The sequence below is a fragment of the Aplidium turbinatum genome, chromosome 1, assembly GCF_918807975.1.
Source record: "Aplidium turbinatum chromosome 1, kaAplTurb1.1, whole genome shotgun sequence".
Taxonomy (NCBI): Eukaryota; Metazoa; Chordata; class Ascidiacea; order Aplousobranchia; family Polyclinidae; genus Aplidium; species Aplidium turbinatum.
Genome location: NC_137472.1, coordinates 55,290,738 through 55,306,746, shown reverse-complemented (window position 1 = coordinate 55,306,746; position 16,009 = coordinate 55,290,738). Strand labels below are relative to the sequence as shown.

The 16,009-nt window shown below is 40.4% G+C and overlaps 1 protein-coding gene across 1 annotated transcript in view; it reads left to right on the top strand.

The window, feature by feature from the left end:
- The window catches only part of LOC145767411 (Fanconi anemia group M protein-like), a 28,680-nt gene extending 12,905 nt beyond the window's left edge, over positions 1-15,775 (top strand). Inside the window, exons 13-30 of the mRNA XM_082579231.1 lie at positions 71-207; positions 408-533; positions 925-2,770; positions 3,284-3,675; positions 4,436-4,613; positions 5,033-5,178; positions 5,666-5,815; positions 6,293-6,407; positions 7,154-7,456; positions 8,836-8,939; positions 9,402-9,447; positions 9,926-9,995; positions 10,520-10,590; positions 10,994-11,129; positions 11,491-11,627; positions 13,124-13,227; positions 13,465-13,667; positions 15,363-15,775. Of these exons, the coding sequence (XP_082435357.1) occupies positions 71-207; positions 408-533; positions 925-2,770; positions 3,284-3,675; positions 4,436-4,613; positions 5,033-5,178; positions 5,666-5,815; positions 6,293-6,407; positions 7,154-7,456; positions 8,836-8,939; positions 9,402-9,447; positions 9,926-9,995; positions 10,520-10,590; positions 10,994-11,129; positions 11,491-11,627; positions 13,124-13,227; positions 13,465-13,667; positions 15,363-15,474 (4,376 nt within the window). The 3' untranslated portion in view covers positions 15,475-15,775. The remainder of the gene's footprint in view (positions 1-70; positions 208-407; positions 534-924; positions 2,771-3,283; positions 3,676-4,435; positions 4,614-5,032; positions 5,179-5,665; positions 5,816-6,292; positions 6,408-7,153; positions 7,457-8,835; positions 8,940-9,401; positions 9,448-9,925; positions 9,996-10,519; positions 10,591-10,993; positions 11,130-11,490; positions 11,628-13,123; positions 13,228-13,464; positions 13,668-15,362) is intronic.
- Positions 15,776-16,009: the final 234 nt, after the last annotated feature.

Here is a 16,009-nt window from a genome sequence, read left to right as displayed (position 1 = left end):
CGTGAATCGTCGCTAAGTTGTTGAGCAATACAAGTTTAAAACATTTTTATGCATCTTCATCATTGTTTAGGCGCCAAATCAGTGTTTTTGAATCCGGAGGAAAAAGGAAAATGGAAAAGTAACTTGATGCTTTCCAATGAAGAAACTAAGAAACTGAAGTCGGTTCGTCCAATCAGAAGCGGTCGCTGTTTGTTTCTGGAAAAAGAGGTGAACAGCTATATTGAGCTGGCGATTCATATCCTGCTGTTATTATCACTCCATTTTTAACGGGCATAAATTTACTGTACTCTGTTTTTATTGATTGTCAACTTTTCCAAGTTCAGATTTTCAATACCCACTATAAGGAAGTTTGGCAACACGAGTCCCATAGCAATGACCCCTCACATGATTTTTTATGCTTTTTTCAGTTGTGGGGTACAGTGTTCGAGAGATCGTCATCTTCGCTGTCGTTATCTGAGTGGTTACCATGGCAATCCAGATCACAGCGTACGAAATACGTCGGTCACTCAACAAGAAGCAAGATGTTGACCGAGGTTCATGTCCAACTTTGCTAATAACAAAAATGCATTTTAGTCTTCACCATTTTGTGTTTCCCGATGCGATTTCCTGAATATAATCCCTTCGCATTGAGGGCAGTGCTGTGAATTTTCTCAATTTCAATTTTTGTTTCCGACGGCCCATGACGGCCTTAATATTCTTCATCTAGCGATACGTGTTTAAAAGCGATCTAAAATTTATAGATATTCTGTTAGAAAACATTTTACTAAACGTTATAAGGAAACTTTTTGTGACATTTTAACGAGCATCACTTTAAAATGATGCTCGGCTCGAATTAATCAGAAGATGCATTTTATCGTACGGGATAGTAACCACCGTGTATAGTGGGAACTTCAAATTTACTTTCTTCACAAATTCTTTCTTCAGATATTGCAGCTAAACGAAATGGCTAAAGAAACCAATGAATATTCTTTCCACTGCGAGAACGCGATCCCAACTGGCACAAGTAACAATATTGCAACCACCAGTGGAACTTGTCAGTCGAATAAGTTACTCAAGACTGATAGGATTTTTGATAAAATAGATGGCAACTCTGACAAGAAAGGAAAAATTTCTAAAAATGCAAAAAAGAAAGAGATTGTTGTTTTTTCAGATGATGATGATTTTGTGATGACAGATAACTCGTATCTTCCATCATATAACACCGTAATGCATAACACTGCCTCAAAGCCTCTGCAAGCACATGAAAAAGAGGTGAAAGTTGATTTTAATTCAACTCGTAAGAATGAAGATTCAGTATTCAGTGCCATTCCTCCTGATACCTATACGAAGCACACTTCATATGAAGGAAGTATTGGGCCAGATGATAAATGTACTGAGGCGTTGTCGATAGATGATGATCACAAGAAACGTTCTGAAGGGAGGGACATGTTAAAGAAATCTTTTTCTTTGAAGTTTTTAGCTGACAATTCTTTATCGATTGCTGCCAACATTTCTGCCCTTTCACCAAGCACTTCTGAGGAAAGTTACAAAGGCTCGAAAGTTAGCAAAAGTATGTGTGACGTCAGGTTAAATCAAGCTGTTGTGACATCCGCAGGCGTTGATTCGTTTGCTTTTGACTTGTTTGAAGATGGCCGCACTTCAGTTGTTGAAGAAAATCGCGCCAAACGGACATGCTTCAAATTGTGGGACTCTGACGAAGAAGTGCAGACTAAGTGCAATATATCCGACGTAGACGACATGCATTCCAATGGCACTGCCGCATTTTTAAACAAATCAAACGTGTTTGAAACCTCAGTTTTCTCTAATTCCCCTGACCAATCGAAAGAAAATAAAGACCCTAAAAATAATGAAAGCGCCTTTGAAAGTCGAAAGAAAGGTGAAATGTCGCCTAGGCAAGAATGTGGTTTGAGCAACCAGCCTTTCAACACTTTGCCTAACAAGCCTGTGTTGTCAGATCCTGATGTACATCTTGCCAGTGAACACCACGGTGGAGATAACATAAGGAAAATTGGCAGCACAAGACAGATTACGAACAAAAGCATAACATGCTTTGACGAACCATTCGAGGACTCTTTTGATGTCTCGGCCGACATGTTCGCACCACAATTTGACTTAGATTTTGATTTAGGTTTTAGTGAACAGGGTAACATTGACAGAAAGTTGCCCAAAGAAAATGAAGTTAAAGTGGCTGCTGGCATCACTGCTCATGTTCTTTCAACTCCTGAAAAATTATCCTCTAAGAAAAAGTCTTCAACTTCCCATATGACTCATTCCCCATCTGAAAACACTTATTCCACCAAAAAATATTCAAATTTCTATTCTAAGGAGGTGATGATGGAAAAATCTCTACATAAAGATACAGACGCTGCTCCATTAAGTGTTTCCCGTACGTTTGCCGCGCTCAGCCCCTCATCACTGACCAGTTTTGGTTTGAGTCAAACAAAAAGAAGTGAAAATCGTAAATTATTTGCCGACTTGACTTCTGCCAACGAGCACAGTGTGCCTTGTGCCAAAGTGGTGCCTCAGATAAAATTATATCACTCCACAAAGACCAACCGACGAGGAATCACCGTCCCTGTGTCTCCTCTTGTTGATGAGGAAGCAGCTCCGAAAATGGAATTCAAATTGAAATCGGAAAGCTTGAAATGTTTGAAAGTGCCAACAAAGACTGAACATTCTCCGTCAAAGATCTCTGATGATGACGAGGATGATTTCCAAATTGTGGATCCATTCATGAAGAGGAGGAAGTCATGTATAAAAGATATTAAAGGTATTACTAGACTTAACTACGCATCTGTAATATTCCAGCTACTGGGACAGTCTTTTTTACATTCATGTATCGTCTGAAGACGTGGAATCAATGTAAAGAAGCACTGATTTAGTGAATGGAGTAGCACAGTCAGGCTTAGGTAATGAATTACCTGCAGTAGGTTGCTCTCCAGGTTTGACCATATTTGTGTCGAATTTAAAGCTAATTATGAAAATGTAGTTTATAACTTGGCTGCTACTCCGCTTTACTACATACAGTAATCAGAATCGTAAGTACAAAAGATCTTAAATAAATAAATCGTTTTTGCACGTTTTGTTTCTTTAAAAGAAGAGTTTCTTTTAATTTTATTCAAAATCCCCTATCAATATCATGCGAAATAAGCCTGAAAGACCACTGACCACATATATCGTTTAGTAATGTGTTTATTCTGGGCTTATAAGTGCAATCGTAACATAACAATCGTAACACTTGTGTACTATTATTGTAACGAACTGTTTTGTATGAAACTTTCAGCTCTTTCTGAAAGCGATGAAACTTCTTCTCAGTTAATTTTTCAAAAACGTTCTCGAAAACTTGCAATTGCCTCATCCGATGATGATTCCGATCCTTGTATCCCAACTCCATTTAAAAAGAAGAAGAATGAAACGTCCTCTTCATCACCAAGCTACAGTCTTGATGATGACAAAAGTCCGGTTCTGACTCTGCAATCCAAACGCTCAAAGAAGATTTCAAAATCCCGACAACCCACGTCGGATTCGATGTCTGTTGATCAAGTTCGTTTCGGTGACGCAGCAAGTCATAGCACACCCAAGCAGTTACTTCTCGCCGATGATACCACCTCAGATCAATTCCAATCCGATGACTTAATCGTTGCTCCCAAGTCAGCAAAGAAATTAACTTACAAGGTACGATCCTCTTCTCTTCTCTCGTGTTGTCGCTATATGTCAGGGCATCCGTTGGTTAGCCAGTAGCCACTGCCTGGTGTCGTCATCGATGGAAATTAGGCCTTCCATACCATGGGGTGGTCTGTATAGCCGGCAATCCTTGATAATGTGGGCTGCCGTCTGCATTTCGCCACACTCACAAGCAGCACTCCCTGCCAAGCCCCAGCGTAACATGTCTGCACCATAGCGTCCAACACCAGTGAGCAAACGGTTACGCCTTGATGAGGCAAGTCTAGAGAGGCCATGTCCCAGCTGGTTTTCGGACGGGGATCTGAATACTTGGCGAAGTGGGGACGTGCTGCTTGACCATTGTTCACACCATGCCGCGTGGCACCACTGTTTGCTAGGGCTTCCACCAGAGGCTGCCAGAAGGTCTTGTGCAGCGCGTACAAATGGCTTTCTTGATTTTAGCCGCTGCTTTGGTGGATATCTCAGCGTGGTTGTGTGTAGCGGATGGCCAGGGTTTAGGGCTTTACGGCTCAGGGAAAGAACAGCACGTTGGCGCCGTAGTGCAGCTGGCTCAATGCTTGCAAGGACAGGCAAACAGTCAGTTGGAGTTGGGCGGAGGCAACCTGTGACAGTTCGCAGGCAGTTGTTGATTGAATGTTGTTCGCAGGCAGTTGTTGACAAGGTACGATGAATGATAATATCAAAGTAAAAACACAAAATGCTTTCTATCTGCTTGTATCTTCACAGTTTTTAAGTAAACTGTATCTTTCAGAGATCAAGACCTCCGCCGCCAAAAGATGGGAAGAAAATGTTTATTTGTGATGAAGCCGAAGTGAGTTTGGATGAAAAAGTGTCTTCGGATGAAGATACAGCGGATGATGTTATGGATGAAGAGATGATGGACTTCATGAATGATGCAACACAATTGACTCAGCTTCATAATCATGACGGTATAAACGTTTATTGATGTTCGTTTTACGTTGTTTATTATCAGTTTTTGAGTATCCGTCTTTAGGCCTAGTAGTTGAAAATTTAGATTGAGTGGACGGGAATTCAAACATGCCAATCTCCGTGTCCACTCACACTGACAGGCATGTCAGTAGGCGTCCTGCCAAAGACACGGTCGTATGCACATGAGCGGTGTCGAATCGGCGCTTGAGATATGTAGCTTCGCATCCCCTAATGTGAGATCATGGACCCATTATTTATGGTTGCTTGATCGATTTCAATAATACCGACCATGACCAATCAAGTGACATTAAAATTAATTCGTGTTGTTTTATATTTCACGCTTCTGTTGATTGCTGTTTGTCTTTTTAAAGTCAATTTTATTTGATTAATTATGATTTTTTTTACTTTACTTGACCAGGAAAGTTACCAGACGAGCATGCGATGTATCTCCGGTCAGTACAAAGTCCACACGTTGACCACCATCATCGGCCCTCGTCAAAAGCCTTGGCGGGCCGTTACAAACTCGTCTACAACGCTGCGAATGATTTGGACGTTTTCTCGCAGGTTCGAAGAAAATAGTTTCCTTTGAATGCATGCTTCGCTGTTGCATGTTTTCTTTCACTTGCTTGTTTCGTTGAGTGTGCTTACAATGAGTTTGTATGGGAATTTGTATTACCCTGGAGTGGTAAAGAAAGTCACAGAGGCTCAAACGACGGGGAAAGATTGCCATGCATAAAATCAACCAGCGTGATATAAATCGTCATGACTTTCATTAATTTTTTTCATGACTTTCATTAGTTCAAACAGACCCGGCCAATTGTTGTCGGCTGCATAGCTTAGTGGTGAGAACCCTGGTGCGACATTCGAAAGGATACCGGTTCGACACCGCTCAAGAGCATGTGGTTATGTATTTGGCAGGACCCTTAACAGCATGTCTGAAAGTTGACTCGAAAATTGGCTTTCTTGCCTTCTCGTCCACTTAATCTCAATCTTTAACCACCGGGCGTAAAGCTAGATAAAAAAAAACAAACTGAAATTGTCATTTCAACAGGTTCCAGATAAGGATGTGTCCGACTATCTCGAGGACAGCTTCTGTGTGGGTAGCGATGAATGTGATGAAGTCCCTGATCTTGGAGAAATCACTCTTCTGGAAGATGCGGATGCTGACGATGAGTTAAGGAGGCCAAAGACACGCGGTCAGGTAGAGGAGCAATGCGGTGGCCGAAGAAAGCAAACTGATTAGTTTTTATCACTGAAAAAGGGATTTGGTGTTTATGTCCAATCCATAGCCAAGGAAATAGTAAGGCAGCGATTTTTCTTTCAAATTATGGCAAACTATGAAGCTTTGTGGCATGAATTAGTGGTGCGATACTGATGACTCCAACCTCATGGGGGAAACTCGTGTCTATCGCTGTCTATTCTTGCTACAGTCGACTGCCGAGAAACGTCAAACAAATAAGTACACAAACAAGTGAGAAATTTATTGCACACTATGCTTATTTCTTATATGGACAGGTTTTTAAGACTCCCAAGAAATCCGTATGTAGACCACATACTACCTTGCTAGAACTGAACAGAATTCAGTTGACTGAATGAGTTTAGCGTGATGCTGAACCATTCCATCTAAAGGGTTTGTTAAGGATTTATATACCACAACGATTGCTTTGTTCATTTTCAGAGGAAATACCAAGTTCCTGCGTCAAGAAAGTTTGACGCTCAAAACAAAAAGAAGAAAACTGGCAGGAAGCGAATAATAATGTGCGAAGAATCCTTTGACACCGACGCCGAAACAGGTACTCTAGACTTGACTACATCGTTAAAAAGTCCAGTATTACTCAATACACTGAATAAAGTTGTAACTCAAAAACTGATCAAAGGCAAACGCAACAAAGGAAGACCAACGCAAACTGTCATGCGACGGGTTCGATCCCTCACAGAGCACAGCCTGGAAGAACTGCGACAGTTGGCTGAATATCACCAATTAACCTTTGTTTATGTCGTATCTAAGCTAATGCCCAGTTGAAGACTTAGATTATTAAAGTGGACGAGGAAACCATGACGCCAAGCATGGAATCCACCTTCCAACATGTCATTAAACGTTTAGCCAAGATACATGCACATGCCATTCAATGGTGTCAAACCGGCGTCCTTTTGGACGTCCTACCAACGCTTTCACCACTGGACCACGCAACCTCTATTCTAGAGCCTGGATGAAGCTCTTCCATCATGCAGTTGAAACGCTTAGTTTCGTGTTGGTGTTGGATTGTTTTTTGTCATTGATTTTTATAACAAGTCTCTACAAAGGTTATAAGAGCCCTGGCAAGGTACTCAAAAGAGCAGCGGTTCGACACCGCTCATGAGCATGTGGATGTGAATGTGTCTTTTGCAAGACACCAAAAGGCATGCTTGAAGGTTGACACAAATATTGATATTCTTACCTTCTCGTCCACTTGATCTATTCTAAATCTTCAACCACCGGACGTAAGCCAGGATACAATAAAAAAAAAGACAAGTCTAAGACAAACTTTGCTTTCCTCAGCTGCCTCAAATCTTGAATGGCGTTGTCAACGTTGTACTTTGATGAATTCACCTTCAGAGGGATCCTGTCGAGCCTGTGGGGATCAGCATCCTCCTGCTCCTGAGAAGTCGGATGCACCCCCGTCTCCTGCACGCTTGTGTGAGCTCTGCGGAGGTGTGCTTACAACGAAGGGTTGGATGTGCAAAGATTGCATCGCTGTGGTGCAAATGAGCGAGGATTGTGAACGTGCAAAACCTTCTACTTCGAAAACTCCTCAATCATCATCAATAAATGTTGCAAAGACGCTCCAAGAGTCTGAAACACGTAAGAAATAAAACTCAGTCTTTATTTTACCAAAGATTTCAAGCCTTAAAGCAACCCGCGGCCATGGCCGCTAAGTAGTGCTTAAATGACCGCCGGTGCTACCTCCTCAGTCGGCCAAGTTTGGCCGCCGGTTTCTTCTAGCCAATTATTTAATTTCGCATTAGAATGATCGTGGATTAAATGTCGAAAATATGTAGTATCAAAGAGTGACGCAGAATTAGGTCAGCGCCTCATAATCACCATTATTGTATTGCGCGGGAACATTTGCTATTGTAGGCCTATATATTGTAAATGGAATACATCCAGCTGCGATCACCAGCGCTGTAAGTCTTGTTTGCAATTCCCGACGTTTATTTTAACAAAGTGTTAATCCGAAGTGATAATTTACATAGGCTGGCAATGTTGTTGTTTTTATATCGATTCAATGTTGTCGGACATTGAATCGTTGTTAAAAAGGAGAACTAGGTTAGTTGAAATCGGAGGGGAAAACACGTGTCTTCATAGTTGAGAAATGTTCCGCTGTGGGTTAGTGACTTCACACCTTCAATGGTGACATCATAACTGTTTTTTTCGGTCATTTATCGGTCATTGACCGATTTTTTAGCAAAATGTCCGAAAAAATGCAGTCAATTCGGTCAAAATGTCCGAAAAAATATATAGTCAATTCGGTGCAATAAAAGATGTCTGCGGCCGGGTGTTGCAAGGTTGAGTTTCGCTGATGAACGTTGAAGAAACGTTTGTCTGTTCAAACTTTTCTCAGATAAAACACGACAACGTTTCTCAGCGAAACTTAATGTTGTAGCTAGTCAGGAAGTGCAAATTTTGGTTTGTATCAGCTATACTTTAAAGGACTATTTTCATCAGAAAAAATGACCGAAATAAATAAAAAAAGTCATTTCAGACAAATGACCGAAAAGTCTCAGCAAAAAAAAGCCAGCATCATAACGGAATAAATGGTCAGGTTTTATGAAAGGCGGTTTAATGCAGTTGAAACAATCTTCTGAGCTGCGAGTAGTTGCAACAATGTAATGTCGTCAGATGGTCCTGCAATACCGGATTACAATCCCGATAAAGCAGTTATTGCGTGGTACAACGATTCTATAGCAGGACGTCGCCCCGACTTCAACAACACTAAGTGATCATTGTAACACTGTTGCAAGTTTAATTCTATTTACTTGTGCTATCGTTATTGTATTTTGGCCTCCAGGCGCGCAGATTTGTCCGCCGAGAAGGAGCTCTCGGTAGGCCACGATGGCTGCCGGAAAAAAACACGAGTTTTAAGGCCTGGATTTTCTATGCTCAGACGACAGTGTATAGTTTATCAAGCTTGATGACTCAGCAAAGGTAAGGATGATGACTAAGCAACTTTTAAATTGTAGATTCATCAGCAACCACGTCAACCTCTCCGTCTGCAGCTTCCGTGGCAAGGATGGAAAGATTAAGAAAATCGAAGATCAGACAGCAGGAGCTACGGGATAGACTGGTCAGTGGCGTGTTCTGTTTATAAATGTATGACCGGTCCAGTTGTGCAGGCTGTAACTTGTCTATGAATAATTGAATATATTGTTTAATATAACGTTTTTCTGACTCACTGCTAGACCTGAAAGATAAACACGATACTCGTTAAATGCGCTTTGAAAGAGATAAATTTTGTAGAACGTCTGGTAACGTTATAACGCTGCAAATATTGCAACTTTGCTGATTGGTCAAGTACGACTTTGATTGACCGTTTCATTAACATTCTCCAGACTTGAGTGAAGGTTATTAAAGTAATTTTCTTCTTTTTTTCTCAATTTGTGAAGTATTCTCTCTATTTTGAAACATTCAGCGAGTTTTGTGAAGTTTTGTAATTTGTTGAACTGGGAAATTTATTTGCTTTCTCAGGTATTAAGTTAGTCGAACATTTTGTATTTTAATCAACATTAATTCAGCATTTTTTGTTTAGAAATTGCGGAGAAGCACTTCCTTGAATGTTTCTGCTGAAAATCACGGTATGTTGTTTCATTCCTGTGTCTAGTGCTTACTCGCAGCATCGACTCAGCGTAGAAGCATAAACTAATTTCTCATTTCCTGGCTGTCGATTCAAGATGTTGTGCTGTACTTTTGGTTGCAACAGTTGTCTCTAATTTGTCGTTGTCTCTAACTGTTGTCTCTAATAGCAAATCGCAAACAGTTGTTTCTTCTCTCCACTGTCCATCGTCCATTATTAGACTCTTTCGATTCTAATGCTGATTATGTTGCATTTTTTTTGCAAAATTTGTTGAGTCTTTTCTGCTTGAAAAGCGCTTTCAAAGCTTAGCTTGTATTATTTTGAGTTGTGAAAAATGCTGCAAATGTGTCATTTTTGGAAACTATCTTTCGATAGAAATGACACGAACGTATTTTGCAATACTGCTATATTGCTTCCTATGGTGACGCAGCACTATCAGACTTAATTCATTCAGTCAATATTTCGTTTCATGCTTACAGCGAAGTTCACGTCATCACACACAGCTCCATCCCCTGTCAAGCCGACACCTCAGCAAATAATTAATAAAAGGTAAAAGAAGATCGTATCTTCATGTTCTTTAAATGTGATGCCATATGTGTGTTGCGGCATTGTGGCTGCTACACCAGCATGGTTGCCAATGCCTATACACTATACAGTGCATAGTGCTAGATTGTACTCAGCCTTGTGTTAGTACCTAGGAAGAATGTTGCTTGGTGCTGTGTGGTTGGTTACTTTCACTACACCTATTTTTTTGTATGACTAAACCGCTGTGGTACTACCATCTTTATTTATAGGGAAGGCAAAAGTAGAATGATCTCTCGTCTCAAAATCTCATGATAGATCTACCTTGACTACAGGACATGTGCTTGCCTTGTACAGCAACCATCATCTATGTCGTTAGCGTTTGCCAGTGTTGGCAATAATTTTTGTCATGTTGCTGCTTAATCTCATTTCTGTTCCTGTTTCGAGCCCAGCATTGCTCAGAAAAATTAGAAAATCGTTTCGTTTTTACAAGACACTTACTACATATCTTCATAAAATGCTCTGTGCGTGATACATGATTTATGTGTTAGACTTTCCTTCCAAGATGTATCACTTACCAGACCAACTCCTGACCTTGCCACCACACTTGAAGACCAGCAAGGTTTGTGTTTCTATTTTATCGCATCTTGACCTGGCGTTGTAACGACATTTCTGATTTAACGTGGTTTTATGTCGATTAACCTGAAGCTATGTGTTGAGATGCAAATTGTGTGAAACAGATCACAAGATTGGTGAGATCTCTACCAGTCTCAGTTTTTTTTCTCTAAAACCAAAGATACTTTTACTCTGTTACTTTTCTTGTGTATTTTGACTTAACTTTGCTTTGTCAAGTTTAAATAGTTTAACTGAAAAGATAAAATTCATCTCTTTGACAATGTGAACAATCTTACAAGTATGTGTGGTATATCCTTTTGTATGCCAACCCGCATTCTCATTGACAATGATTAACTACAAAACTTCACCACTTTATGCAACACGTATTCATTTTGCCTTTTTGGTTGCAGAGAAGCTGACCATCATATTGGACAGCAGGGAAATCAACGCAGGCGCTACCCGACTGGTGCAGGAGTTAAGAACATGCCACAATGTCAACACTGAAATTGCGTCATTGCAATGTTGTTCCTACGTTGTTAGCAGCAGGTTTGGATTCCGTGGAATAAATGTTTAGCCCTGGCAATAATATCCGTCATTTTTACACTGATTCAACGTGTGCAGACGAGTAGTGCATCTCTGAGCAGGTGTCAACTTTCAAGCAACTTTGATACTTTGAATTTTGTCTGAAAAACGACAGAACAGACATAAACAAAAGGTCAAAACTTTTTAGTGAAGAGTTCACTGCAGCATGTCCTTCACCAATCGTCTTTCTCAGTTTTACATCATCATTATCATACGTAGATAACACTATTGCTCTGAGGTGAAGTAGGCAGGCGATGGGTGTTGTAAGTGCTATACATTTGTGAATAGAATTTCCTCGATATTTCACCACCCACATATTTGACAGATGCGCTGTGATACGGAGGACAGTTGAAGACATCGCAACTATTTCTAAAAAGCAGAAACTGGCTGCACTTATAAAACAAACAAATTTATGTTACGGAGGTTTGTATCTCATCGTTGAGAAGAATAGGGTGAAGAAAGGTAAGATGCAATTTGAGCAGAAGACATTAAATAGATGTTAGCTTTACAGTTCTACATGGTTTTGAGGTGCTGTAAAATAACTTGCTATTTAATGATAAACTATTAAAGTAATATTTTTTTCAATAATACATGTGTATTCACAGCTAAAACTTACTGTTAATGTGATACAAGCCAGTCACGTTCTATCAACCTGGGTTGTCAGTTACTTTTTGTGACGTCATGTCATCCCTGTCAGTGTGTGTGACGTCATCGCTACCAGTGAGAATATGAACAAAGCCTATTTATCTGCTTCGCCTTGAGCGTCCACCCAGCCAGCAAATCAGTCTTTTTTACATTGAATCAATGTAAATATAGATTGAGTTGCTGAATGGGATAAAACGCTTTCACGTATGCTTTCACATACGCTTTCACGTGTGGCAATCATGGCATCTGATCAGGGATATCTAGAGAAGGGGATACGAAGGCTCGCAGCGATTGCCTTATTCTCATGACACTACCAGGGTGGTAGTTTGTAGTGCTTTAAACATGTGGTTCTTTTTAAAACCGTAGAGAGTTTTGTAGAGCAGCTGGTACAATGAGCTACAGAAGACAGTCAGCAAATGTTACGTAGAGCATATTTAAAGAATACTTGTTTACAAAGACAGTAGAAAAGTTACCAGTAAGCTGTTTTTTAACAAAGCCTTTGCGGTAGGCTAGATGTAAAGCAAGTATATGGGTAGTTGAATTAACAAGCAACCATGAGCCTGCTGTGATTATCCAGGTCTGATGCTAATAGCGCAATACAAGTTATCATAACAAGATTTATTAAACTAATATTGGTGCCAATTGGCATTTTACGATAAACACAGATTATTTACGATAAACAAAAGCCCTTCTATTGTCAGACGTAATAAAAGCCTTCATATCCCCTTCTTAAGATATCCCTGCATCTGATGTGTACTCATTGGTCAATCTTCCAACAGATAGACAAGCGAACCTGTTTTCATAAAGGTTCAGTGCAGACTAAGTGTCGTAAGCTCATGGAGGTCTTTAAATAGCTCAGTTAGTTAGCGCGTGACTTCTGGAGCGAAGAAGCTTCAAGATCAAGAGGCGCTGGTTCGACTCTCTCGTGGCGTGCGCTTGAGCAACGCATGTTAAGGACTGCTCTCCATTCAGCGTCATCTAATGGATGGAATAATTCCCCGGCAACACCTCAACAATCGGAAGCTTCACTCTGTCAATCTCGGTGACCGGACCTGCGTCAGTGATTCAAAGCCTCTACAAGTATGCGAAACTGCCAAGATTAAGCTATCCTAGTCCGAGTACAAAGATTCAATCAAATAATATCGAAACTATTTGTAAATTTAAAATTCTACTGCTTAATATACTGTGGCAGCGACGTGTGATTAAAACCTGTATGCCTTGCTTGTAATTTCGCTATACATCATGCTTGCAAAAATACTTTCGTTGGATTTTTGAGTCTGTTATATTTCGTTTACAACATCTTTTACCTACAGGATTAATCGGGGCCAAGTCATCTGCCGCCCAATCGTCCAACTATGTATCCGCCATCGTTTCCTTGGCTCACGCCGGAATAAAAATACTTTATAGCAACAACCAGGTGAATGCGTGGCATCGTATTTTTGTCTAGTAAAGTACCTATATTTATCCTTTTTTGGACTGATTCTACTCCTTCTGGCGTTGATTCGATGGAAAGCAACTGAGATTTAGACGAGCTGGCTATGCAGTTCATCTACGGTGCTGTATATACAGATTACAGATAGATAAAAACAAAATAGTGATGACTGGAAAAAAAGCGGTGTTACTTTAACTCAAATCAATATTTGGTTCAACCCAGGAAGAATCTGCAAAACTTCTACACACATTAGCGAGCAAAAAGAGCAAAGCTGGCGAACGTATCGATTCGAAGGTTTTGAAATATTCAAGCGATCCGAGATGGACGACCTTGTTCGGCTTCTATCGTTGCCTCCCTGGGGTCTCCTACGTCAGTGCGTTGTACTTGTGCCATTACTTTAAGTCGATCAAAGAAATCTTGAAAAGGTGAGACATTCTGTGCTGTGGTTTACTTTGAAACATAATATCCTATTTGGGAGTATCCTAAAATCAATTTTTCCAGTAAAGGATAAACAAGTCAAACATATCCCATCAGATCTGATCATTAATGAAGTAACATCAATGTTTGTTTGTAATGTATTAGTATCACCATGCACCCCAATCAACACCTTGATATTAGATGTTAATTGTTTTGTTTGTGATTGAATGCGAAAAACCTTTTGCATTCCTGATGTTAACACGGAAGAATCCCATCTGCCTCTTTTTTGTCACCGCCAGTGGCGTAGCCAGGAAAAAAATTTGGGGGGGGGGCCAAATATTTGATGAATTGAAGAGAACGACAAAGTGTTTGATTTATGTGCAGTGGCGTATGCACGTATGTGCACCTGATGTGCAGTAGCGTATCCTGGTGGCTTGAGCAAGGGGAAGCAATGAAACTGGTGGGAGTTAAAGCGTGCCGAAGGCACGCGTTTTCTAGGGGGGTCCGGGGGCGTGCCCCCCCGGAAAATTTTTTGCAAAATTACACTTGAATATTGGATTATAGCGCTTTCTGGAAACACTTTTAGGGTAATATTTGTATGAAATTTATTAGCAGATAAACAGCTATTAACTTATTAAAGGTAGCTCTTACACACGAACGGGCAACATCTGCGGCTAAAATTAGAGAACACCAAAAACTCAGCTACAGAAAAACCTAACAGAGTAAGCCATTCTGAAATTGCTTCCACAAATTAGTTAAAAGAAACGTAAATCCAGTAAATTTTGCGCGATTTACGATTTGCAAAATTTATTGGTGTCTTTCTGTGTGTCTAAAACAAGTCCTTGGGGTGTTAATAGCCAGATGTCTTGGAAAACGTTATAAATTTCTACAAATTTGATTATATTTTCAACAAAGGGCTCAACTTCGGAATCCAAACTTCGAAAATTTGGGGGGGGCCATGGCCCCTTTCGCCCCCCCCCTGGCTACGCCTATGGTCACCGCCCTAGACATTTTTTTTTATTTTTGTAAGTTGCCATTTGTAAAGTTGTACTATGACATTGAATAGGAGGTATCTTAGATTATAAATACAACGAAGAATTTGTTCTTGGCTCAATCGCTCAGAAGAAATATACGATTGTGGAGCCACTTAGACAAGTAGCGCTAGCAGTGCAATCACCAAGTAAATGGATCTTTGTAAACAATCACTGGTTTGTAGTTTTTATCCAAGTGTCAATCATTGTCACCACCTCATACCATATGCTTTTGCAAGTCTGGTCTTAAAGTTTTGGCCACAACTATATGTACCTTGTGACGTCACAGCGAACAGAATCACAGCTTGATGCGCGCGAGACCTCGCAAACGGGTATCAAACAAAAGCGGCCTTAGCGAGACGAGGGAAACAAAATTTGGATTTTTTTTTTGCTAAAACGCATGTTGTACACAATGACATCACGCTGAAACAAAAAACTCGCAAAAAGTGAATTTGGGTTTCCCGCCCTTTAAGGACTTTCTGATGATCCTCCTTTTAGGTGAAACAGGCTGTCAAGGGTTTAGATAGTAATAACTAACTTATAACTTACAGTATTTGATTTAATTCACTCTGCTTTGCTTGGCATTGAGCACTTTTTGTAATATTAATAGTTTTCATTGTTAGGCTATATAGTATATTTACGTTCCTTTTAAGTTATATTTTTGTGTTTCAGTTCCCCGGATGATCTTGTGACCAAGGCTTTTCTAAGTGTTGCCGCGGCGGAAAACTTGTTCAAGTTTTTTAGGAAACCTTTTGATATTCAGATGACTCCTCTAGAGCGGTGACGTCATCAAAATGTTTGAGTTCTTCAAATATTATGTAACGGCCTCGGGGAGTCGCCATATCCCAGTCTGCAAATGTATCGTTTTTTACAGTGCTTCAACGTCAGCGGATGTCGTGAATCCACGTAGACAAAAATTGACGTGCTGGCTGGGATTGCGTCAAAAAACGTCACATAGCTCAGATGTGGTGACAAAAAACAATAAAATCAGCTGTAGGGCAGTCCTTACGAAGAAAGTTTGCGCTGATTCTCCATGCACTTTGTTCACGGAATATTTTCTTAAATAAAAGCGCCAAATTCCTTCACGTTGTACGGGTTGGCTGGTTTTGAATCTTTATCCTCGGACTGACAAAGCCTTGATTGGTTATTCCTGGTAGTTTCGCATACTTGTAGAGGCTCTTGACGTAGGTCCGGTTACTGAGATTGACAAAGTGAAGTTTTCCGATTGTTGAAATGCATTGTATGTGAATTAATCCAGCAGTCTGAAATGCGTTGCTCAAAGCGCACACCCCGGAAACCGAACCAGCACCGCTTGATCT